The following is a 27,227-nucleotide window of genomic DNA, read 5'->3' as shown; positions in this document are numbered from 1 at the left end:
ATGCCAGTAAGCCAAGATCTGTATCTAGACTTGAGAAAATCTAGCGTAGAAAATGTTGACTCGCACACACACATGTGGATCCAAATATGGAAAATAATTTTGAAATTGCTATTTTTAAATCTGAAATACTCTCATTTATGAGAATAGTGGGCCATATTTCTCTGATAGAACATTTTTTTATTCGTAAAAGTGTTATACACTTTGCAAGATAAGCATATCATCTTCAGATCCACACTTATCCAATGACAAAACAAGATGCAGTTTCCTTACTGAAATTTCCTACGCTAAACTGAAATGGGTCATGCAAAAATTCAAATTTTTAAATTCAGAGAAATGTAATTCAAATTTTTGAGAGATTTTTCAACCAGTTTAAAAAGAGATCATCTTTAGCATCAGAGAAATCATAGTCCTTATTGTCTCCCGCTAGTACAGCGATATGTCTATGGATTTACAACGCTAAAATCAGGGGTGCGATTCCCCTCGGTGGGCTCAGCAGACAGCCCGATGTGGCTTTGCTATAAGAAAAAAAAAAGTCATTATTTTCGAGAAAACTTCAACTTTGCAAAATGTTTTAAATCATTCTTTTATAATTGTTCCGCCAGGAGGTTTAGCTTTAATCAAAATTCATGAATAGACTGTGATCGCTCGCTTATTATTTTACTTCTTCCCTGAAGCTTCCTGTTCAAATTATTCTAGTGAGCCATCATGTCGCATAGACAGTGCAAATCACATTGCCACGACAAAGTTTAAATTTCAAAAAAATTTTCAATCTTAAGTTTTTAAACAATATACTCTTTTATTTGAGGAACTAAGGAAGTAAATCGTCCCAAGACGTTCCCTCTACTTAGCCATCTTACATATGCAAAATCAGTAAGATCATCAAAAGTACAGTCACTGCTTTTCTTCAAAGACTCAACAAACCGCCGATGGATGAGAGAGCTTCCACTTCCAATATACTTCACAATTTTTACAACAATGAACATCAAATATTTCAATTCATCATTTTTAGACATCTGAGTACATAACTTTTCCCGATGCAAAATGCAATGGAAAGATGGCAGCGTGGACAATTTCACATTATTTTCAAATAAATGCTGCTTCAAAAGAGAAACAAATCCTACTTTAGCCTTAGTCATGGCGGGAGCACCGTCTGTTGTAAAGAAACCAGTTTTTTTTTAAATCCAGAATGAATTTTTTGACATTTCAAGAAATTTTTCAAAGATGTTTATTCACATGTTTGATCTCGTAATTCACAAAAGCTAAACATTTCTTACCTCATTTGAAGATCTGAAGTTACATATCGAACCTGAAATATCAACCGTACAGTATCACTATGGGCCCGGCATGGTCAAGTGTATTAAGGCGTTCGACTCGTAATCCGAGAATTGCGGGTTCGAATCCCAGTCGCACCAAACATGCTCACCCTCCCAGCTGTGGGGGCGTTAAAATGTGACGGTCAATTTCACTATTCGTTGGTAAAAGAGTTGGCAGTGGATGGTGATGACTAGCTGCCTTCCCTCTAGTCTTACACTGCTAAATTAGGGACGGCTAGCGCAGATAAACCTCGAGTAGCTTTGCGTGAAATTCAAAAACAGATAGTATCACTAACATTTTTTGACTCATCTAATGCTAAAGAAAAATACAAACAGTCTTTTAGTTGTTCAAGAAACTGATTTTCTATGCCTTTCGCTAACTCTAGCTTTCTGCAACAAATTGTTCTTCGACTTAATTGCAAATTATTTATTAAAAAATATCTTTTACTTTTGAATCATACTTCTCCATCAGAGTTTCAATGACCCCCAATCAATATCTCTTTTCCTAATTTAGCATCAGAAAACAACTTCTTTTTGAGCTAGAATCCAGGCTACTTTATAGCTATCTGACGTAAGTAGTACTATCGATCATAAAAAAAAAAAAAAAAATTAGCCTCATTTTTTTTTATGAAGTTGTGCTTTCAGACAGCTAATTTCATTTATAAGATTTTTGCTATCAACTGGAAATTTTGCATCAAATTCATTGTGAAAATTCTTAAAGTGTTGCTTTAAGTTGTATATTTTATTATTCCTAAAATATTTGTTACACAAAAGACCCACTGTCTTATTATTTGCTTCAAACACTGCAAATTTGAACTCCCAACTTTCAGTAAATTCTCGTTTCAAGTTTTTCATTCACGCGCCATTTTCTTTTCTATAGTAATGCCGGAATCACTTAAATTGTCTTTATTTTCTGGGTGTTCAGTATCATCTGGATTCTTTCGTTTTCACATTATCCACTTATCTATATTATGAAATTAAAAACAAAATATAGTTAAACACTTGAAAGTTGCACAATAAAATTATGTTTGCAAACGCATGCAAAACAACGCACACTCGATAACAAAAATCTAAACCAGTCTGGCGTTACTAAATAGGCGGAGTCTGTAGCAGTGATGAAGCGCGCGACATTAGCAATGACTTGAGGCATTGCAGTTGCTTATTACCAAATTTGCGATAAAAATAAATGATGGAAAAAGTTGATTCCTAAACTCGAGCTGGCCCCAATTGTTGCCTACCCCTGTGATAGGGTATTACATATAGTACGATAATAAACATAGTAGGGTCTACTTGTGCTATAAACTAATGACTTGAATTAGCTTCATATCTAAATTCCCTCCTGGTGGTTCGGCGACAAGTGTAAAGATTTATAACGCTAAAACTCTGGCTTTAATACCTGCACTAAGCTGAGCATAAATTACCTATTATAAAACTGTGCTTAACAACATATTAATCTAAATTATTGTAGAACTTTCTGGAAAACAGAAATATAAATATTTTTAATGCAAGGTGGAAGAGAAGTTGAAAGTAAATAAGCATTCTTAAAAGTAGTTAGTTAATAAGTTTGATATTTTGTGAGATATAATAAACTAATTATGTCTTATTATAAGGGATACTAACTTTTTGAAACAACATATTTTTTGCAAATATGAGCTATCTGTCTTTGTGAAATTGGTGCTGTTATTTCTATGCATGCATATGAACGATAAATTATTTACTTGTTATTTGAAAACAGTTTTATTTTTATAAAACCCAATGGATCAGTCTTAATAATAAACACTATTTAGTTAAGTTTTTACTATAAAGGCAGGCGTGCGTTTGTTTTCTGATGGCAAAGCCATATCGGGCTCTCTGATGAGCCTACCGAGGTGAATCGAACCTCTGATTTTAGCATTGTAAATTTGTAGACACACCGCTGTACTAGCGGTGGACTGTTTCAAAGGCATTACTTGGGTAACTTATTAGAAGTGATCTATTGATAAATTAATCTAAGTAGTATTAATACATATTGTATTAGTTCACAAAACATATTGAACATTTTAAGCCCAAGTATTTGATTGTATTAAAAAGGAGAGAGAATAGGAACTTGATCGAGTGCCCTAATTGTCATTTGATATCCTTTTAAAGAAAAGCAAAAATAAAAAATATTCCATAATCATGAGATAATAGTGGGTAACGGTTTTCTGGCACTTCGCGAATGGATTTTGTGTTATGTTAAGAACAATTGTTTCCTAAAACAAATTTTTGACAGGAGTGGATGCCTCCCCTCCTCAACCTCGCAATGAGTCTCAAATGTGTATATTTTTTTTTCTAGCAAAGCTACACGAGAGCTGTCTATGCTAGTCGCTCCTAATTCATCTACAGGACTAAGACTACAGGAAAGGCAACTAGTCCTTGTCACCGACCGCTGACTCTTGACTACTTTTTTACCAACGAATATTGGGACTGACCGTCACTTTATAAAGCCCCATGGTTGAACATATATGCAAATTGCTCCATATCGTAGGGCACGCAAATTAATTTGGGAAGAGTTTGTGAAATTACCCTTTTGATTTCCGCAATGAATAGGTTACGAACTTAGAATTCATTATGCAATAAAGCAATAAAGTTCTGCAGTGAAAACATGTTTACAGAGTGTTTTTGTTTTTTGTTTTTTCCATTTGGTTGAGACATTAGTTATTCAAATGTTTTATATTAATCATAATCACAATATTTTAACTATCTCGTATTTACACTTATACGAATTAAAGTAAAAGAATGGCATTTATTGAATAAATAAATATAATACGAAAAATGTAAAGAGGGAATATTTGTGTGTCATCATTAACACGATCATAAAAATAGTTTGCTTTCAATATTTACTACGGAAAGTGAATCAAAATAATTTATACCAGGTTTGACACTCGATATAAATGAAATGAAAGACGTTGTATGTGATATAACTAAGAAAATATTATACGCAAACACATGCTTATGTATTAGAAAAGTATTTTCCCATATTTCATTTTGGTTATTAGTAATAAATTCTACCATCTGATGGCGCTATTTAATGATGTGTTACAAAGTTTAGAAGAGTGAGTGGTACATAAGTAGTGGTTCATGAGAGTTGATACGTGCGAAGGATAAGATGGGTTTCGGTTACGTATTGGCAACGTAAGTATTTAAGCTAAGTTAGTAATATTTATAGGAAAGAAATAATTCTTGATTATATTGTTAGTAGTTTTAGATAGTGTCATTGAGCCTTTTTTTGAAAGTTGTTAAAGCACAAGGTAGAGAAGTATTGCGAAATCTTTACAGTGCTAGAGCATGCTATTTACGAAACGATGTCCACTCTAGTTACTGTTAGTATTGTAAGCACACACATTAAATAGGAACCGTTTATTAACACGCGCTTAAGTAGTTTATGAACTTACGTTAACGTTTAACACGATTAAGTAGGTTGGAATTGTACCTAATTTTTAATTATGTAAAGTATTTTTATATTTATCCAATGGAACATTAAAGTTCACAAAAATCAATCTCTTAAGTATTTAAAACTTTCTGTTTTCACAAATAATTAATAAAAGTATTTATATTTTTAATATATTCCAGCTAAATCTTTTGAATTCATAGTAGATTATGGCAATACTACTTAATTAAAGTTCACAAAAATCAATCCCTTAAGTATTTAAAACTTTCTGTTTTCACAAACAATTAATAAAAGTATTTATATTTTTAATATATTCCAGCTAAATCTTTTGAATTCATAGTAGATTATGGCAAAACTACTTAATTAAGTAAACTGCCTGAATATTTTATAATGATAAGCATGAAAGCTTTTAAAGAGGTTTTTGTTTAACTATTGACAAGCTCATCCTCGTCTTAGATTTAAATCTAGAATTAAAGTATGCACTTATTTGCAATATATCGCTACTAATATCCGAGTACTGCCTGTCTATGAACTGCTAAAACATTTCTAATGAGCAAAAAGAAAGGTTTCTTTGGTGTTATTCTTGATTTCAGTACAATAGTATAGGATTATATATATATATATACACATACGTATACATATTGTAATATCTTCCACTGTTGGACGGCTTCATTTGCATTATTCGATAAAAAGCAGTCCAAAGTCTAATCCACTCGATATCAAAATTGTTTCATCGCTTTTAATACAAATTATACGCTTACATGGTTTCACAAACTAATAGCAATAGTGATCTCAAATAAATTACATCTCAATAAGAATCAAAACTACCGGTTAAATATTTCTTATCTCTATTTCTTTGTTGTTGTTTTTTTTAATTTCTCGCAAAGCTACACCAGGGCTAGATTTGCGCGAAATTAAAAAAAAAGAAAAGAAATTATCTGCGCTAGCCGTTCCTAATTCACCAGTATAAGACTACAGGGAAGGCAGGTAGTCATGACCACCCGCTACCAGCTCATGGGCTGCTCTTTTACCAACAAATATTGGGATTGATTGTTACATTATAACGACCCCACAACTTAAAAGTGGGAGGTGGCAGGGTTGATGTGACTTGGAGTTGAATCAGCGATCCTCAGATGAGGAGAAGATGAGCATCTTATCCACTTGGTCATGCCAGGCCGTTTGTGTGTTGAAATACAAACTTAATATTCACAAACACGAATGAACTAACAAACCCTCTGATTCAATAATCAATAAAAAACTAACGACTCTACACTAGTTTAACGGGCGTTTGATATCACTTAAGTCGTCTTCTATTCTTTCATAAAAATTGTAATCGTTAAGATACTTTCTAATCACGTGAAGTTAAAAATTCTATTTAGACAAACAATAATAGAAACGTCTAAATTAAATACATAGCGTATAATAATACATATGCATAGTATTTTATTATATTGAATAAAATAAATGATAATGTGTGGAAATGCTTAAATATGTATCGTGTCTTGACTATAAATTTGAGGATTCTTGGTTCCCGATTCCTTGTTGCAGAAATAGGGTTGGGTCCCCTATAAGAGTGAAAGTCAAATTGCAATAGCTTTTTCCCTTCTAGCCTGTTAGATCATAATTAAAACGACTATGCGCAGATAATTTTTATATAGTTTGGTAAGAAATTTTGGAATATATAAATTTGGAGTCTTTGCTGGGTTTAGTTTTGTAGGTCAAATAGAATGGTACTTGTGAGTTGCAGATAAAAATTTGGAATTATGTTTTAGTTTATCTTGATATGTCGACCAGCTTTTTGTGAGAAGCCAAACGTTTGAATATGTTTATTAACTGTGGGCTTCATTTTGTAAATTTTAAGTAAATTTCGCATTACGTTTTGTCTGAATTATTTTCTGTGACGGATAAACCTATAGACTATCTAACTATATAACTATTATTAGCAGTTCTTTCCTATATTTACTTTCAGAGTTTGTACGTGTATTTTTTTATGAACAGTGACAACTAGTTAAGGAAGGTGAAACTATTAAACAAGTACGTCGAACCCAATATGGGAAGATCCAATAAACAGAAGAATGAAACAAAACGATCGCTTCTCAGTAAGGATCTGAATGAAACCACGGTGTCATTAAACACTGTTGGGAAGATTCATCTATCATTATTAAACAGCGGTTTACTTCCAGTTACAGATGAGGCAAAGTTCATTTCACTTATTCCTAAAACTCCTATCGAACTATCCAAATTTTCAAAGCATTTGGAATTATTGAGGAAGTATGATATGCTCTTACGCGCTGAATTTCAAGTAAGAATAATTTCCTAACCGTATTTTGTTTTCTACTTAAACTTAATATATATACTAGGTTTCTTCAAGTACTGGTAATAACAGTTGTGTAACTAAATTTAGTGTACACATCGTCTATGTTATCCTTATTCAACACTGTTTGACCATATATATATAAAATAAAGTAGATCTATTCGTCTTATTAATTTGTTAACTAACCCGTTTATAACTTTCTCTCATTTCATTATTTACACTATTTTCATTTTTAGTAGTAAAAAGTAAATATATTCCAATACATTCACTCACTAAGATAATAGTTAATTCTTACTGTTTAAACTATTAGCTTTTACAGTATTAGTTATTTTAAGTCACTAAAACTGCTCCTGTAAAGTAAATTTTGTGTCATTTCAATTTTACTTGGTTTATGCTGGTGTATCATTTTAAATTACTCTTTTAGGTCATACTGGTATAGTACCTTTACGATCTTAGAGTCGAATGTGGGTCATTTGATACATTTCAAAAGCTTACTTTATTCATTCAGGTAGGTTAACGTTTGAAAAACAACTTTTGATGGAGTATTTGCAAGAAAATTAAAATATCGGTGATTTTATTTTTAAGAAATTCCATGCGAAATAAGTCTTCTTGTATCTGCCTTATATGCACAGTTAAATTTGAGACCTGTTAATATAGAACTGTTTAGAATAAATAGTAGAAATGTGTGTTTGTGAGCCAAGTTATCCAAGTTTGATGATCCGTATCGGAATTACATGTTAGTTTTACTTTAAGAAAAAAAGAGCACATTGACATTCATACGTGAAACTAGTTTTACAAGTATAAGATTACTGCTTTTCTAATGAAACCATTGACGAATGAATGTTAATAGAATAACTAAAGATTTATTGATAATGTTTCCATTGGTGAGTTGTACAGCTGAACTAAAATGTGGCAAAGTTTCACTTTGCTTTAGTAAAGATAAGAATAGATGAATGATGATATAATAGTAACAGCAATAAACATCAGTGCCTATTTGAACTAGTAATCATCAATGGTTCGAGTAAGTAATAGCTAGTTATCAGTAATCTATTTACCACTATTTTACTAATATATTCATTAAAAACTCAAATATATAACAATAAAAAAGCCATACAATTGTACTAAAAAGTATACTATTTTGAAAAAGCCTCAAACGTCGCTGTTAGAAATCAAATAGTAAATATAATCTTAGTTAAGGCGTACGTTTTTGTTTTCTCATTCCTTGTTTGTTTTGAATTTCACGCAAAGTTACACGACGTCTATCTGCGCTATCCTTCCCTAATTTAACAGTGAAATATTAGCTAATAATGGTTACAATAATGATATAAATTAGAACATATATATAACTAGCTGTTAATAGTTACAATGATAGCATTGGAACAAAGATGACTAGCTGTTATTTTTTACAATGATAATATTAATTAGAATATAAATTACTAGTTGTTAATGCTCACAATGATGATATTATAATTATTTTATATGATTATATTAACGGTATAATATAGTGCTAATCAGAATAGAATTGGCTGATTTTTAATGGTTACAATGATGATATAATAGTAACAGCAATAAACATCAGTGCCTATTTGAACTAGTAATCATCAATGGTTCGAGTAAGTAATAGCTAGTTATCAGTAATCTATTTACCACTATTTTACTAATATATTCATTAATAATTAGTCATATCTAGTCTAATTAGCATACCGTGCTCTTATTATAACTTTTAACCCTTAACTATTTCTGTTCCAATTAAAATATGTTAATTGAACATTAGATCAGTACATGCAAAATTCACGAAATATATGGCATAATATATCGTATTAATCTCAGTAAAGGTTCAATATCCCACATTAAAGTTTTCATACAGTAAATTTGAGCTATCCATTTTAACATGTGTCACTCTTAAGTTATCCATTCAAAACATGTCTCACACAAAACGTTCCTCATCCAGTAACTGTTTTGTTTTCCTGAGTGCTTGAAACGCTCGTACTACTAATGTATATTTCACGACGAAAATACTTATGAGGTCTTCGTAAATGTTGCTGCAAAGGTTTTTGTTTGTTTGTAATTAAGCACAAAGCTACATAAACGGCTATTTAGCATTGTAAGTCTGCAAACATAGAGCTGTTCCACTTACCACTAGGTGTGTGTAAAGAAACGACTTTCAATTTTTTATATATTAAACATTTTCGCTAAGTTTGTCCTCGCATCATCAATTTTTCATGTGACTACAACTCGGGGCGTCAATTTTATGCGGATTTCAACTCTTCCTGTTTGAGATGACCGATATATATAAAATAATTCAAACTTTTACTATTCAATGATGTTCACATCTCTGAAAGCTAAAAAAAAACATCTTCAATGAGCCTAAAACGCCAAGATAAAAGCTAAATAATACGGCTTTAATTAACAATTATAATATTAAAGAATGAATGTTTCAAGTTACTAAAATAAACGTAGAACTCAAACAAAGTGACTAAAGGGTTGTTGTTCGAGTGTGTAATTCTGCACGAAAACGTTTTGAGTTTCTTTTACGAGTTCAGTGTTTTTAAATTCAACATAATTTAGAATGTACTAGATTAGTAGAGTAGACGAAAGATCTATCCACCTATAATAATTCTGACGAAAAACTAAAGTTACTACAACTGCTAATAAGGTATTGTTAGAAAAAACATTCCCATATATTTGACAAAGTGAATATTTTTTGGTTTAATTCTAAAATAGCGGTTTCATGTTGTACGATTTTCTAGTGTATCAAAAAGACAACCTGCTTATGGTGGTAAAAACGGTAAAACATTTGTAAGTAGTTCTATAGTGTAACTATGGGTTTTATTCAACTTTTTTCCATGCATTTATTTTAACAACTAATCACGTCTAAAGTTGCCATATTGAAAGTAATTCTCCTAAGGACGTCATACAATTACTTTTACGTTAATCGTCATAAGTGAATTTTCAAAACATTGAATATAATAGGTTAATAAACTCCCCATTTTAAAGATATATTTTCTGTGTTTACTTTGAGTAAATTCTTGTTTATTTGAAATCGAGTAGTTATTAGCTACTTGTTAATTCCGCATAGAAGTTTAATTAGCATCGTTTAGGAGAACGTATAAATCGAATCCATTTAGAATTTTCGCGTAAAGCTACACATGGGGCTATCTGCGCTTAATAGTTTTAAATTTCTAACTAATAAACTAGAGTAAAGACTGCTGCCAACAGTAACACCGCCAACTCATTCCTCACAGAATGGTGACCTTTGACCAGCAGTTATATGACGCATTTACAGCCTCAAAATGTGGAGCGTGTTTTTTGTGACAACGGCATGCAAACCATGAACACTAATTCAAAGTCGGAGCATAACAATCGCTAGTCCACGCTTGTTCTATTAATTTTTTAAAAAACAAACCACTTCCATAGAGAAGAGCTCAAACGTATCACGGGCGATTTTTCAAAAGTGTATCTGTCTCTTAACCAGAAATATTTGGAGAGATAATTTTTTTCTGTTTCCGTACTATAAAAAAAAACTTGTTGAAAAAGTATTCACTTTCTTATTGACTAGTTTCACAGAACCGAACGAAACAGAAATTCGGCCAAATCATTCATTGTATATATATATATATATATAAAATACATAGGAGACACTACCAGTAAGTAATGGCATTAATTGTAATATTAGAGGCAATTTTGCTGACACCTTTTTTGAGAAACTTCTATGTTATTCACGATCATTTTATGATGCTAATACATCACGTTGGTTAAAAAAACAACAACAATGAAAGATGAAATCAGAAATCTTACATTTCAAGAGTTTACAAAAAGTAGATATTTATTCATCACGGGAAACTACTTTTGAAGTTGCTCCTAAAGAAAAATGGTAATCATTAAAGTCACCGCCCCACCAATGGTACAGCGTTATGTCTACGGACTTATACTTGTAGAAACCGGGTTTGGATAGCCATAGTGGACAGACTATAGATAATCCTTTGTGTAGCTTTATGTTTGATAAAAAAAAAACAATAAAAAATTAAAGTCACTGATCCACAAGTATTTTAGTGCATAAATAGTTTAGAAAAAATATGTTGAAAAGATGACAGACTACGTTCTCCATCGATAAACGTAAAGCAAGAGAATCACTTATGTTCTGTGTGTGGGTGTTTTTGTTTTAGTTACACAATGTTACACAATGGGCTATATGTGGTGGAATCGAACGCAAGATTTAACGTCATAACCTCGTAAACTTACCGTTGTTACACTTGAGGACCCTACGTTTTTGTTGTTCTTTTAAATAGGTTCCCTTATTTATTAACAAAACAAAAGAGGATTTTGAATTTAGCATTTGGAGAAGAAATGTGCATTTTCCCATGTACTAATAACCCTTACACTTGAATATATCAAAGTTTTATTTCCAGTGATTATTTTTAACAACAAAAAATGACGAAATAAATACATATTGAGTTATTTGATGATTATGAAAAGAATCGATTATGTTGAAAAGAACCTGCTTATTAAGTCTTTCTCTAAGTCTAGTTATATATTAAATATATTGTCTACAAATACGCATGACAAATATTCTTCTTAATTTGATGGCACCAGTTATATTGTCGGGAATCCTCGTGATAAATCTTCTCCTAAGTCTCATCATATAGTGGTAAGTGGTACATTTAGGGACATACATCGCTAAAATTCTGGGTACAATTCTCCGCTGTGGAAATATTAAATAGTTCAATATGGCTTTGTTTTAAACTAAACAAACAATACAAACATTTCTAGAAATAACATTGGGGATAATTCTTTTTTTTTTTTCAGAGTCAACTTTAATCTATTATGGTGTCAACAATCACTGATAAATTTGTTTCCAATTTACTTACATCGTCTTTGCCATCAACAACCCACGTGATAAGTCTCCTTTCCTTTTAATGATTTTGGTTACATTGTCAACAGCCTGTGAAATAAATCAACCTTCCATATAATGTTTAATTCAATTCATCATCAAAGATTATACGTGTCAACAAACATATAAGTTTATCAGAAAATGATATTAAGATGGCTATCTTTCTATTTGTTGCTTTAGCTGATGTAAAATAATATTCCACTTAGATAACATAACTTTATATGTAGGAAGCAAAATATGTTTTATATCTACGTAATTTAAAATCCATAATGATATGATTAAAAATAGTAGTAAGATTTTTATCACTGTCTTTATTATGGTCCATGTGTTCTATTAATTCTTCGGCTTTTAGCGTTTAAAATCTTTGCATTAAAGTTTTTGTTCTTCTGATGTGAAATTCTCAGCTACATTGATTTCCCTTAGGGTGATCTAGTAGCATTTGCAGAATATCTAGAGGTTCGATCACGAAGCAAATGTGAATTCTTTGACTTTTCACTGAGTTTTACAAATGAAGAGACTGAACGTTCAAATGATCAAAAACGTGTATTTATGGCGCATTTACTGGAGGTTTGATAGTTCCCTGAAAGATTCGTCGGAAATAAGTAAATATTTTAAATCTTCTGTTCGAGAATGAGAAAACGCAGTTTTATGTGCAAAAAAAAATCACTTTATTATTCTCAAGTAACGTGCTCTATCTATGTCACTGTCAGTCAGTTCCATTGAAAAAGTAAGAGAGGGTATATATCCTTGAGGTATAACCTGTCTTGGACATAGACGTGTTACAGATAAAAAATGGTAATGGGTAATTTATAAAGGGCTAATTAAAAGGAACTTTGAAAAAGCATCTGCACTCTAATGTGACTTTTTTTTTTACATTTATAGTTGTATCGTTTCTGTGCTTCTTCAGTGGTTGGTGTTTAAAACCATAACAACTTCTCGATTGTATTAAACTTTTCCTGTAAGTAGCACAGCCTTACAATTTACAATATCTTTAGGTATTCTACATAAGAATCACAGAATCAATCTTTTTTTATTGTTTATGAACAGTACAACCTGATAGTATTTCCACGTATTCTTTATGAGTGGTATAACGTTATTATTATTTCATACATTTTCCACAAATACCACAGTTGTATGATACTAAATACTCTTTATGATAAGCGCAATATTTCTAGGCGTTCTTCTTAAGGAGGCATAAATTTACCCTAATTCTACGTAAGTTTCAGAAGCAGTTCAAACTTGCAATGCTTTTGTTAGATTGATAAACAATACAGCCTTACAGTGTTGTAATCAACGCAGATATTTTTTTCTTTTTATAAAAATCGATGTATTGTTGGAACGTGCCTGTTTTTGAGTGGCTAACTCGAAAATACCGATCACGCATGAGTACTCAAAACTTACGTAAATCGATTTAGGAGCGACTGTCAGGCGGCAGTTCTTCCAAAGGATTCTGATTAGTGTTAATAAAGAGTCATGTCACTATTTTAATCGAACTAATCCGTAATCACCAATAAACTCGATACAGACTTTACGTGTGAAACACATTTTTAGTGGATTTTACGTGATGACACAAAGAAACCTAAAATAAGGAACTATTTATTTACTTCTTACAAATATAAATTATATTTTAATAGCAATATAAATCATCTGAAACCGCTTTTAACATAAGCCTGAGTCATATAGGACATGGAAGTTATGTCTGCCTTCCTTATTCAAGGACAAATCAATCGAATATCGTTGTCATTTCTCTGGTATACCTATCCTAGAAGACAGTAAATGATCGGTTGTAAATTAATTTATCAAATTGGACAATCTGTTATATGTTGACTTCTTCAGAACGTTGTCTGTGACTGGCAACCCTATTGTTTTCGTTTTTATATATGGCTTTTTTATCCATTTAAACTGTGGTTTCAGAGAACTACAGTTTTATTGAAATCGTTAACAAACAATGTCAAAGTTGCCATAAATTATAAGAAATATCAAAACTGTATCTTAAATATTGTCATACTAGCTTAAATCTGCTGAGGTTAAGTTGTATCTTGAAAGATATTATGCCTTAATTATAAAAAATAAATATTCAAAAACTTGGCAGTAAGTATTGTTTCTGTCTATGTTATTAATATTTTCAGCAGTTATATATTTTTATTTCTGAAATACATAACAGTAGAACAAGTGACATACTTAACAAAGTAACAGATTTAAAAAAAGTCACAAAAATAGTTAAGTGAGTATTCACGGGTATCTTTTCAGTTTGTCATTATTTTTTGAAAGGAGATTTTATTTTAATGTGCCTCGATTCCCCTTTCCTACACAATTTGTTTCCAATAATTAAGGTAAATGTGATTGGCATGGTAGGTAGAGAATACTTATAACAAATCTCATTATTCTTATTATTATTTATTATAGTAACTATCATTTGTTACAGGAACTATCTTTGTTAACAGAATAACAACTTTCAGTATTTGACGTCTCTTTTCAGCTTGCAACGAAAGGAGAGTCTCATAGTACAAGACATGGTTCAAAACCAGCCAATGAGGGAAAAAACAGTTTCAAAAAACTTGTTCCTTGTAAGTTAGTTTCGTAATTATCTCTCATAGTTATAAATAAGTTTTAATTAATTCCTTTAATGTTATCCATTAGTTAATAAATCCCATTCTTTCATAGTTCATTTTGTTCTTGTGTCGGAAAATTCATAGATGTTGGTTTAATCTAAATCAGTATTACACAATCAAATAGTACGAAAATCCCTTTCGACTAAGGTAATATTGGCATTATATATAAAATTAAAGAATCAATTTATGTTAATCTTGAAACTGTGCCTAATATAAGTGCATGAGCTTATTTCTTCGAAGTTCCAGATTTTTCTAGAAGCTATAAAACAAAATATAAAATGTAGCTTTAAAGAGTGTCGGTACATTTTATTACAGTCAGAAAATTAATATTTTTACCTCATCCTTAGAGGCTTCTCCATGGAAATGTTCTATATAATAAAATATTGAAATGTGGATGCCACGAGCAGGAAGTGTTGTAGACGAATCACAACTTGTTGAAAACAACTGTTTTTAGTGTTGTTAATTATTTTATAATGATCTACATCAAGAGCAATTCATTTGATCTTCATACAGTCATATAAAGAGTTCAAATTGTTTGCTCTCAGCTAGACCTAAAACTGTAAATTTTTAAAGGTGTCGTATATTATTACTTAAGTACAAATGTTTCACCTTCAGTAAATATAAGAACTGCTGAGTGAAAATAAAAATAATATAATAACATGTTAACCACACCACATTTGCTATATCCAGTGCTTACGGTGCATTTTGCTCAATATAAGAGTACTTCAGAGATACGACAGAACTTAATGGTTGAGACACTTTTTATATCTTAATTTCTAGAACCACAACTGTTTTGATATGAAGTAATTTAATTTGGTGAACTCTTAATTTTTATCAATTTTTAAATCAAAGTTATGGTAAAAATTATTTAACACTACATTTTTTATTTATTTTATTTGAATTAAACTACTCGCAATTTAGAGTTGTAATTTGCTCAGTGAAATTTGAAACCTGTTATAGAAAATTCGAAGTGTATATAAGTGCAACTATCTTTGTAAAAGCCTTTATATACGTGTATTTTTAAATAATTTGCTAACTCTTATATCTCTGTTTCAGAATTTCGCGCAAAGCTATATTAGAAGTATTTACGCATAGTTGTCACTAATTTTGAGCTCACAGACTAGATTGTCTGTCGACAAATAATCAACAACTTTCACGGCCAACTCTCTGGTTACTCTTGTCTGATCGAATAGTGGGATTTCACACTCACTCTTATAACACACCTTCAGCTCTGAAATGCTTCACATGTTGTGGCTGCACAAAATCGCGAACTATCAATATTCTGATTTACAACCTGGGTACGTGAACCACTAGACCATATCCGGCTGAGTTTTTAATAATAATTTGGATGAATATCCTATGAAACAAATATAAACTATAGATAGCTAAATGCTTGAACATATAAATTGTTACAATAATTCCAAACCAGTCTAAGGTTTAATAATTTTCACAGATATATTTTTAATGTCTTTTGCCAAATCAGAATTTCTGTATGTGACTGAGATTTCAATTTAGATGTTATAATTCTATAATCGTACGAAACGTAGAGAAAAAATTAGGCAATAGACAACAAGAACTTGTTAGTCTAAGACTGCCTATGTTTAAGTAATGCCCCTAGTGGCCCATCGGAAAGCCCATCTGTTGGCTTATAACTCTAAAAACCGGGTTTCGTTAATGGTGGTAGGCACAGTACAGACAGTGCAGACAGCACTTGTGTTGCTTTGTGCTTTAACAATAAACAAAATAAAACTTTTAAGTACCTGACGGTTTTTATCACAATTTTCCTACGCCGATAAGCTTTTCATATAATTTCATTCAATGTGGGTTTACCATTATAACATTATATATGTGTCTATATATAAAATATGTATTATTAGTGTCTCTAGTGAAGTTTGTCTCGTGTATGAATTAAATAGTATGATAATGATAACATGTTATTTTGTTCACCCGTTAACAATTTCTTATTGTTCCTTGATTATATTATATACAAATGTTACACGTTACTGTGCAGTGTTTTATGAGTAATAAATGAGATTTATTGTAAAGTGTCCCACCGGCGGGTTAGCGGTAAGTTTATGGACTTAAAGGCTAAAATTCGGAGTTTTGTTTTGCTGCAGTAGATAGAGCGCCAAAGAATCCATTGTTTAGCCTTGCATTAAATGCAAATTGTAGAAACGTGGTATTTATAAAAAGTCGTATACTTTTACTGTGTGATAAAATTAAACGTTACTAGCGAAAGTCACCCGTTTGATGTGAACTAAAGTAGGAGATCACATAATATAAATTATGCTGAAATAGTTGTCATTTCGAAAGTGTTAACATTTAGAAAGTTATAAGAATATAACGCTTACAATGAATAATCTGATAATACATAACTAATAAATATTAGCAAAACTTCATAACTTGTTATTATGTTGACTTTAAGAAAACAGCGTTTACTGTATCTAACAATCCGTGTGATAATTTTAATAACTTTTTGGATTTCTAGCTTTTGCACAGATTTTCATTATCTACAATAGCTATACTTCTGCTTTTAGGCAATAATTCGTTAATTGTTGTAAAATTAATTACTAAACATTTTTATAGGGAAACATGAAAAATTTAAAAGGCACAGCGTGACCATGTGGGTAGGCTGTTTGACTCTTAATCTGAAGGTTGTGGATTCGAATCCCCGTCTTACCAACATTAATTGCTCTTTCAGCCGTGGGAGCGTTAAAACGCTACGCTCAATCATACTATTCGTTAGTAAAAGAGTAGCCCAAGAGTTGACAATGGGTGGTAATGACTAACTGCCTTCTCTTCTTTCACTGCTAAATTAGGGACGACTAGCGCAGATAGCCCTCGTATTGCTTTGCGCGAAATTAAAAAAACAATGACAATTAAAACAAAGTTTTAGACACATTTTAGGAAATGGGTTCAAATTCTAATAACTTGTTTGCTTCGGTTAGTTAGAATAACTTCTTAACATAACTTTCCTATGATTTCCGAACACAGATGATTATAACAGGGTTGTTTTGAAATCTCTTCCTGACATCCCTAACTCAGATTATATCAACGCTTCATATATTGACGTAAGTAGCATCAGAGATACCTTTTTGTTTTAATTTTTTATAGTTGTTAAATATTACAATTTCAAGTAGCCTAAACCGAGTTAAATTGTAATTTAAATTTAGAAGTTAATTAAATGTAGAGATGTATCCAGTTTGATACTTTCCAACAATATTGATACATATACTTTTCTTTTTTCTAATAAAAATACACTTTAATATACAAACAATACCACAATTTTTTACAATAATGGCATTTATAAATAGCGAACTATGTACAAAGGTTTGCAAATTTACAAACATTATTGAATCTTCTGTTTGAACTGGAGCAAATTAATTTTGAGTTGACAAAGATACAATTCACTTAACAGGGAACTAGCCAGCTCCGTATTCTTCGTTCTATTTCATCCACACGCCGAGTTATCCACCGCTGAAGTTCTTTAGTGTTTTTGTAAAAATATTAATGTCTGTTGTGAATCCAGTGAAGTTAAATGGTTTATAATGTTCGAGATCTATAAACGATCCTTTTCAAATACGTTAAGTTTCCGATTAATAAGCGTTAATCACAGAGATTTATAGTACACCAGCTGTAGTTAACCAATAATATATACTGTCTCTTGGCACGTCGTGTTGGTTATATTTGTAGGCGTGAGGAGAGTTGCTAGAAACTTCTGCTTAGGCATCAATATAGTCGATACACTAGTTTTTATGTACACATATATATTGTTGATTCTTACATTCGAGAAACTTTTACAATTTAATGAATAGGCAGGAGTTTCGCAATACAGATTTAACAGTATAAGTTATGTACATTTCTACATATAAATGTAACATAAAGAAACATGAATATTAAAATAAATATATGATAGCAAATCCGTCACATAGTATAGACTATCTACGTACTTTCATATTATGGTTTGTGAAATATCACTTTCCTTCTCTGTCTGTGGCTAATATTTACCATGTGAACAAACTATATTATGTGTAATTAGGTTAAATCTGTGATTACATTTATTTAACTTTAAGTATTAAGTGGACGCCAAGTATTTTATTTGTGTGTTCAATATTTTCCTATGTTTTGATGAAGGGTATGTGAAATTGAGGCAATAGAGTGAACACTGATAAACAGTCGCCACGGTGAAATATTAGAAATTTATATAAAACATCCAAAGTTTGTGGTTTTGGAAGGCTTATTCTCTAAAATATTTTACATGTTAGTTGAGAATGATAACTTTGAACAAGGAATTGATGTGATTAGGAAGAAGAAAGAATAATGTCAAAATAACGCATTGTTTTTGCTGTGAATAATCGTGAAAGTTGGCACCAATGTGACCCGACACTCTTTAAGTTTTGTTATTATTACGACCAGTGTATTATGCAATTTGTTATAATTGGGGAGAGTATCACGGTACTCTAATAAATTTTTCTTTTACTCCTAGTTTAGTTTGTCATGGCTACAGAATTTCTCAGTCGGAAACATGGCTGAAATAATAAAGTTTACTTCATTAAAATAACCACAATAATAAACAATTTCTCTTTAAAATATTATTAAAACACATCTGAGGAAATCCTTAAGAAACATATCTTACAAATCCTTAAGCGGTAATTAATACGAATTTCACATTGTAGCGCTTTAAAAACATATAGAATAACAAATATACTAAAGAGAAATGCGAATATAAGATAAATTGATTGTAACACTGGATAACATAATCCTGGATGAACAGCAGAGAAGCTGTAAAGTTTGCCAAGATTGAACAGAATTCTTATAACAAAACAGTTGGGTGGGCAGAGAAACTATACACAAAGCGTCAAGATGTGGCAAAGAAAGTATAATCAAAATATAAAGGTATGTCAGTAAAACTGTAAGCAAAATGACTAGCGAAAAAAAAAGAAAACTGTAAATAGATCATGATTGTGAGACAAATAAATTCTAATTTAACGTAAATGTGAAGGAGTGAGAGAGATTGTAACCCTAAATGTTTTATGAAGCAGGAAAATTGTCAAGAAAAACAAAAAAAGCAGTAGATGCAATAATCAAAATATTATGATGGAGTTAGAAAAAACTATAAAGAAGATATCATGGTAGTGAAAAAATAAGTTATAACAAACATAACATGATGGAAATTAGCTTAGAGAAGCTGCTAATTAAAATACCGTGTTAAAGGTATAGAAATTATACACAAAACATTATTACGCAAAATAAAATGAGCACAACCACTTGTGAAAGGGTAAAGAGTTTATAGATAAATAATCGTAGTACAAATAGAAATGTTGTAGATAGTAATTTGGAGACAATGAAGCGTTCATTATGTTATGATTGGATGACTGAGAAACTATAAACAATCTGTTATGGTTAAGCAACCAAGAAGCTATTAGAAATACTTTGAATGAAATGATAGTTTGAAAACAAAGAAGCTTTTGTTATTTTGTGATAAGATGGCCAAGAAACTATAAACAAACTGTCATGATGGTGTGTCTGAGATGCTGTTATTTAAAATTGTCATTAAAAGGTTAATAATATAAAAACTAAACATACCATAATGAAGAAAAAATCTGTTAATGACAGTAGAAAAAATCTGTTTAATAAACTCAAACAAGAGCAACTTGTTTGATTACATAAAAGTATTAGGATATACGATATTCCCAAAATGAAAATGTAATAAGTTAAACCTTCTATTTAATGATATATTTGGAAAAATATATCCTACAATGTTTTTTTTATTTTTTTTGTAAACTTGCTAATTTACAAGGAAGTTTCAACTTACTACTATATGATGAGATGTTTTCTAGACAAATTAGTTTATGTATAAATTTTACATAAATAAGTAATACGCGTATACATGTGTATATATATATAATCATTTCTTTTATAATTCATGTTTATGCATTGTTACTTAGTTACATGTTTTTATATAACAAATAGCAAGTTATTTGTTTTTGTTGTTTAACTTTCTAAATGATATGCGAAACTTCTAATGATACAAAATTCCCTTTAACACTCAATCGAATCTAACATGTGCATTTCCTCAAAAAATAATTGGACCAAATATTTTAATCTAATGTTATAAAATGTTTATTACATGCGAAGTTTCAGACTGAAATATATTCTAATAAAAATTTTTCAGAGTATGTTAAAACCGAACGCTTATATTGCAACTCAAGGTAAGACATCTTTCATCTAGTTTTTGTTTTTGATGATGTTCGCTAAAGTGTGAATTTGTTACATTTATCTTTGGTAGCATTTACTACTATTGTAAATTTCTTAAAGGAATAAAATTTTTGATATAATTTGGTATAGTGCTAATTGTTGAAATGCACATATATCACAAATTAATGTAACTGTTATTTAAGCCTAACAAATTAAGTTGTCATCGTGTGTTATATATTAACAAATTAGGTAGAAAAAGTTTTCTTGCATTAATATACACATTAACTTTATTTGTGTGTTGTTTTTCGGAGCGGGCTATGAGTGTTGGGTTGTCTCATGGTTTTGTAACAACATCTTACGTAGCAGAATCACACAAATGTTTAACTTTTATCTTAACTGTATAACAGTATGCTGAAAAGAGACAACAGTAACTGACTTTTCAATTTGGTTTTGTAACAGTATTTTACATATCAGAATAATTTCAACTTTAACCATAGTTTTGTAACAATATGTTACATATTAAAATAAGACAACAATTCTTTTATTCATAGTTTCGTTTTGAATTTACTTGCTGATTACGTATGCTTTATTAAAAGTTACAGCTTTTACAATAAGTAAGATTTGTTTCAGAACAGTTACAATGTTTCGATCACTTGTGCGATCACTCTTATAGTCGCTCCAGAGTATGAAACGTCGAATTTGTTCTAAAAACGAATCTTTCTTACTATAAAAGCTTTAACTTGTAATAAGGTTCTTAAATTTATATCTTAGCTTTAAAGCAACATTTAGAGTGTGAACGCCTTTAATAAGCTGGTGAAACATGATAACGATTGTACTTGTTATAAAACATTACTACTAGACTAATTATATTTTTAAACACTGCATTCTTTATATAGTCCCTTAGAGATTTTCAAAAAATTAGAAAAATGTATAATAATAGTATTCCAACCACGTTACATTCGCCATATCCATTGTCGATGACACGTTTCTCTTAATCGAGAGAGAGTTCTTCAGGCTGGCTGGGATACAATAGACACAATAGTGATCGGAATATTATTTATATGAGCCATTACTTAATAGGTTAAATATTTTGTTACAATTGTAATTATAATCACGCTTCATCGACTTGAAAAGGGTTATACACACAATAACAATTTTTGTTGTATAAAATGGCTTAGCATGTTCCAACCAAAACTGGCATGAAGAAGTCTCGTTTGAGTAAAGCACGTCGTTGCAGTGGATATGGTGAATATAGTGGCTGAAAAGCTATTAATATTTATACTCTTCTAATTCTTGAAAATTCCGAAGGGACTACATATAGCATGTGGTGTTAATAATATAATAGGCCTAGCATTTATGTCTTATAACGAATATAATTTAAAACAATATGTCCGAAATGCCTACCACGTAGTCGACATTTTTAAAACTCTACTTCACATATCTGCATAAGGTAATAACTGTCGGATTTTCAACTGATATGGTAAAATAAAAAGATAATTTTCATTCTTGAATAAGACAACAAATGTAGAATATAATTTTGGTCTGTTTTTTACTTCTTTTCAGGTCCGAATGAGACAACAGTTGCTGACTTTTGGCGAATGGTTTGGGAACAAAACACTTACGTTATAGTGATGTTGACAAAAGTGTTTGATTTTATAAGAGTAAGTTGTTATGATATTTAACCAGTCGTGAGATATTAATACGTTTTAGTCACTTAGACATATCGTAATAGGAAGCTGAAGAGTTTAGTTAGGGAATCGTACTTTGACTTTTGTAATTCTTCGTCCATCCCTGGATTAAACGTGTAATGTTTGTTTTATTTTGTTATATGATAATATTTTGTGTTTGAAATTTTACCTCATATATGCATACATGTTAAGTGGCACAGCGGAATGTCTTCAGCCTTACAATACAAGAAACCGGATTTCGATACCCGTAGTGGGGAAAGCACAAATAACCAATTGTGTAGTTTTGTGCTTCACTTTAAACAAAATAACGAATAAATTATTTTATAATAATCGAATTAATATTCTGGATATTTTCTCTAAAAAATTATAACATGTAAGGTTTCAATCAAAAGGCAATCATTACAATTCAGATATATATTATTCAGCCGAAATATGTACGTGTTATTCTTTTTGTAACATTTAAATTATTTTTATTATGTGCTTATATCAACATTGTAGTCAAAATTGGTTGTTGCAAATAAAAGCAGATCAAACGTAATGTTTTACCCATCAAACTAAAAGATACTTGAATATCTTAATGCTCATAACACGATTAACCGTCAATACAAGATTTTTTTAAAGTTAAACACAAAGCTACACAATGGGCTATCTGTGCTCTGCCCACTACGAGTATTGAAACCCGGTTTCTAGCGTTGTAAATCTGCAGACACAACACTGGTGGTTTATAGACACAACACATATCGTTTACATCTTTCTTTTTAAATGACTAAAATATCGGCTTGCCAATAATTACATTGCTGCAGTGTGGTATTCAATTTGTAGTGACAGTGATGACTACTGGACTTTTTTTTCAGGTTATGTGTGTTCAGTACTGGCCTTCCGAACTTGACCATCCTGAATCTTATGGAGATATAGAACTGACACTTTTGTCCGAGGAAAATCTATCTAACTTCGTTATTCGCACTGTTCGTATTAAAAAGGTTCGTCATACCCATGTTACCTCGATTTAAAATTAAATGTCATATTTGGATAGAAAGTGCTATATATATCTTATATACACAATATTGACGTTTCTTAATTATTTAATATTTCCAGTTTTTGCCAACACATTTTTTATATAAAATACTGTATACTTTTTCAAGATTACTGTATATAATTGGGTATGGAATTTTTCATCTTGGACAGCACCTTAAGTTCTGATAAGAGACCGCTTGTGTTCAGGTGTAGATGTCATTAATTTTTAACTCCTGACTAGAGAAGGGAGAAAAAGTCACTGGTACCTGCCGCCACAAAGGTTTTCTCCGGCTATTTGCATCGAACAAGAGGACTTACTGTCACTTTTATAACGTACCGACATCTGAAAGTATGAATCGTGTTCGTCAGCATCATATCTTGTACCCTAAACCCTTCGATCTCCATAGTTCGACGTGCTAACCTACTGGGCGTACCCGAAACAATAGCGTTTATCAAACTTCTTTTAGTAAGTGTAATATATAAATTATAGCTTTATCGGTAGAAAAAACATATACTTGACCATATAAAAGTTTATGAATTATCACTATTAACATTTACCCACTTCTGAACGTATGTGGTTCATAAAGATTGATGTCTTTAATAAAGTCCAAAGATAGTGTATTCAATCAACAGTTACGGTATATCCCACCACAAAACGCTTTTATATGCAATTTACTTTTTTAAATAGAAGACTTGTTGAGAAGGTTTAGTAAATGCTTTTTTACGCATAATAATATCCTTACAAAATGCATAAGACAAAGCCCGGCATAGCCTGGTGGTTAAGGCACACGACTCCTAATTTGAAGGCCGCGCGTTCGAATCCCTGTCATACTAAACATGCACGCCATTTCAACCGTGCGTTATAATGTTACGGTCAATCCCACTATTCGTTGGTAAAAGAGTAGTCCAAGAGTTGGCGGTGATGACTAGCTGCCTTCCCTCTAGTCTTAAACTGCCAAATTAGGGACGGCTAGCGCAGATAGCCCTCATGTAGCTTTGGGTGAAATATAAAACAAACTAGCGTAGGACAAATGTGGGTCATGAAACATTTTAATGAAGAAAGGCTTTCACACTCAAAACATATGAGCTCTGTATTCTTTGTTTGTTTATTTATGCAAGTACTTTGGTATTTTACCGTTATTTTACATTTCTTAATAGAAATAAAATTTTTAAATAATATTCTAGTTATTTATCTATAGACTGCTAGATCTTGACTTTTTTTTAATTACGAGTAGAACGGAAACGAACGAGAAGTTACACAACTCCATTTTACCAATTGGCCTTCCCACACTGTTCCATTTCCCAGTGCTTTACTGGAATTTCGACGAAGAGTTCGGGTTTACATGGATGAACATCCGGATGTTGGGCCTCCTATCGTTCATTGCAGGTGTTGTTTGAGTGAACAATTTCATTATAAAATAAACTTAAGAGTCCACTCTAAGCAAAGAGCAAATAGGATTCATTACTAAGAAATTTAAGTATAAAATAATATAACAAGACAAGTGGTTGAATCTGTATCCATTTGCTTTAAAGTTTTTCGAGTACGTGTTTTAGAGCTATAAACCTTACCTTCAAACTTACTGTTAAAACACTGAAGGTATATATATATATATGTATGTGTGTGTGTGTGTGTGTGTGTGTGTGTGTGACTGAAATGCATATATCTGTGTGGTGTATGTGTATACTACAGGTCATGTAATGCCATATTTATGTTAGATGCCGGAATGTTGTTTGTATACAAGGTAAAACTGTACTTATATACTACATGTTAGGTAACATTGTGTGTATGTGTTAAAGGTCAAGTGACATTGTATGCCCTCAGTGTGTGATGAATATACGAATGTCAGAATGTGAATGAGATTCGGAGAAAGTGACCTTGTATTTCATCCAGTTTTAGATTTACTTGTTTGCTTCATATCGAGATTAAGAAATTCATAAACAAACTGACATGCATCATATGTAGGTCTTAGAATTTGTAACTATTAGTGTTTTGACACCTGGAAGTTTTCTTACCCATTGCTTTCTCTAAAAAAAAAAAAAAGAGAGAAAGAGTGGAATACGTTACATTTATGTTTTAAGACATTGTTCACCTTGTACAATGATATTTCGAAGGTGAGATAGGCTTAAGGCCCAAACCCGTTACGATATAAAGGTTGATATTTTGAAGGATAAAGTATATATATATATTAGTGATTTTTTCGTTTAATGTTTTCAGAGTCATAACTTCAAGAATATGCTCACTTTCTCCTTTTAGTTGTTAATTTTAACAATTATTTATTTGTTGTTAAGCACGAACTTACACAATGGGCTATATCTGTGCAGGGTCCACCACGAGTATCAAAAGCCTTTTTCTTTTGCGTGTGAGCCTACAAACGTACCGCTGAGCCACTTGTGGAAAACAACTTTTAATAGTTAATTCAAGGTTAAATATTTTGTAATATTCTGTCAGTATTGATATTTTAAAACTGAACGACACCTTATGCTCAAATTTAGTTGGTCAAATAGGTCAGAAATTTGGAACTATTGACCAGCCAGTTATAAGCACCAGACGTCACAGTAACTTTGACTAGCTTTGGAATGAACAATAGAATTGACTACCACTTATATAACTCACCCACAACTAAAGCGCATAAAATGTTCAATGACTTCGTGGCCCTAGCTTTAGACCTGACTATTCACCAAGCACCAGGCTGACCATTAAGCTACATCCGGCCCCAGTATTATGTCAGGAACAGATCAACAAGGATTATATTATCATTTCTGCAAATGTAATGTTGCAGCTTTCACAATAATAATGGTACTTTTTATGAAATCATAGAAATGCATGGAATGTTCATGAAGAATATGAAAACTATTTGATTTTTTTAGAAATGATTATAAATATTTTCGCGTTAACGATGTTTTGAAAATATTTAAGTGATGTAAATTATAACAATTCACCGATTAAAACCCATAAATATATAACAATAACTAATTTTTTGTTATTTATGTGCATTATAACCGGTTTGACAATGTATAGCTTTAGTTTCTAAAGAACTATCTTAAAATAATTTTCCGCCAGTAAGAGCATAAATATGAAATAGTGAATCAACGCGAATAAATTAGATAAGTCTTTCTAGAAGTGTTGATGTTACATGCTTTTTGTTATTATTATTGTAAACAGATATTCTATGAGTTATTCCGCTTATTTTTATTCTTCATAGTGATGGCTGTGGTCGGACAGGAACGTATCTCGTTATTGACACAAGTATGGAGCTAATGAAGGAAGACGGAGTTGTTGATGTTTTTAACTGCACTAAACAAATACGATGTGCTAGAAAAGGCGTAGTAGAAACATTGGTGAGAAAATTTACTGTTACCCTTAAAACAAAGTTACGTTTACACGTTAATCTATTGTACTTAATAAGCATATACAAAATATTAAGTGATTCTCTATAGCTGACCTATAGCAAAAAAGACAAGCAACTAATAAATATTGTGAAAAATATTTGTTATTATATAGTTTCACAATTACTTATATATATACAAAGTATTTGTTTACACATCAAACATACACACACTGACCATTATAAGTTGATTGTTTGGAATTAAGTACAAAGCTACACAACGGGCTATCTGTGCTTTGCCCACCACAGGTATCGAAACTCGGTTTCGAGCTGTGTGAGTCCGCATACATACCGCTGTATTACTGGAGGGGGCATCATTATAAGACTTTTCTTTCCATCATGTAGAATATTTATAACAACGTCTGGTATATGTTGTTTAGAATATAAAGAGCAAAAATGTCA

At 31.2% G+C, this 27,227-nt stretch overlaps 2 protein-coding genes across 5 annotated transcripts in view; both read left to right on the top strand.

Moving 5' to 3' along the window:
* Positions 1–3,864, top strand: part of Pif1 (Pif1 DNA helicase) — a 29,064-nt gene extending 25,200 nt beyond the window's left edge. The window contains exon 10 of the mRNA XM_076490259.1: positions 3,628–3,864. Within this exon, the coding sequence (XP_076346374.1) occupies positions 3,628–3,724 (97 nt within the window). The 3' untranslated portion in view covers positions 3,725–3,864. The remainder of the gene's footprint in view (positions 1–3,627) is intronic.
* A 510-nt stretch (positions 3,865–4,374) lies between these two features.
* LOC143244848 (receptor-type tyrosine-protein phosphatase U-like) overlaps positions 4,375–27,227 on the top strand; it is a 60,301-nt gene continuing 37,448 nt past the window's right edge. For 2 of the 4 annotated variants that reach the window (XM_076490256.1, XM_076490254.1), the window contains exons 1-9: positions 4,375–4,466; positions 6,721–7,024; positions 14,407–14,494; positions 17,534–17,610; positions 20,715–20,751; positions 22,301–22,398; positions 23,280–23,405; positions 24,675–24,826; positions 26,643–26,778. In XM_076490256.1, the coding sequence (XP_076346371.1) occupies positions 6,773–7,024; positions 14,407–14,494; positions 17,534–17,610; positions 20,715–20,751; positions 22,301–22,398; positions 23,280–23,405; positions 24,675–24,826; positions 26,643–26,778 (966 nt within the window). In that variant the 5' untranslated portion in view covers positions 4,375–4,466; positions 6,721–6,772. Of the gene's footprint in view, positions 4,467–6,691; positions 7,025–14,406; positions 14,495–17,533; positions 17,611–20,714; positions 20,752–22,300; positions 22,399–23,279; positions 23,406–24,674; positions 24,827–26,642; positions 26,779–27,227 lie in introns of those variants that run through there. The other 2 variants (XM_076490255.1, XM_076490257.1) reach the window with 2 other exon arrangements.

Source organism: Tachypleus tridentatus, chromosome 2 (assembly GCF_004210375.1).
Source record: "Tachypleus tridentatus isolate NWPU-2018 chromosome 2, ASM421037v1, whole genome shotgun sequence".
Lineage (NCBI taxonomy): Eukaryota > Metazoa > Arthropoda > Merostomata > Xiphosura > Limulidae > Tachypleus > Tachypleus tridentatus.
This window is presented reverse-complemented; position numbering and strand designations above follow the sequence as displayed.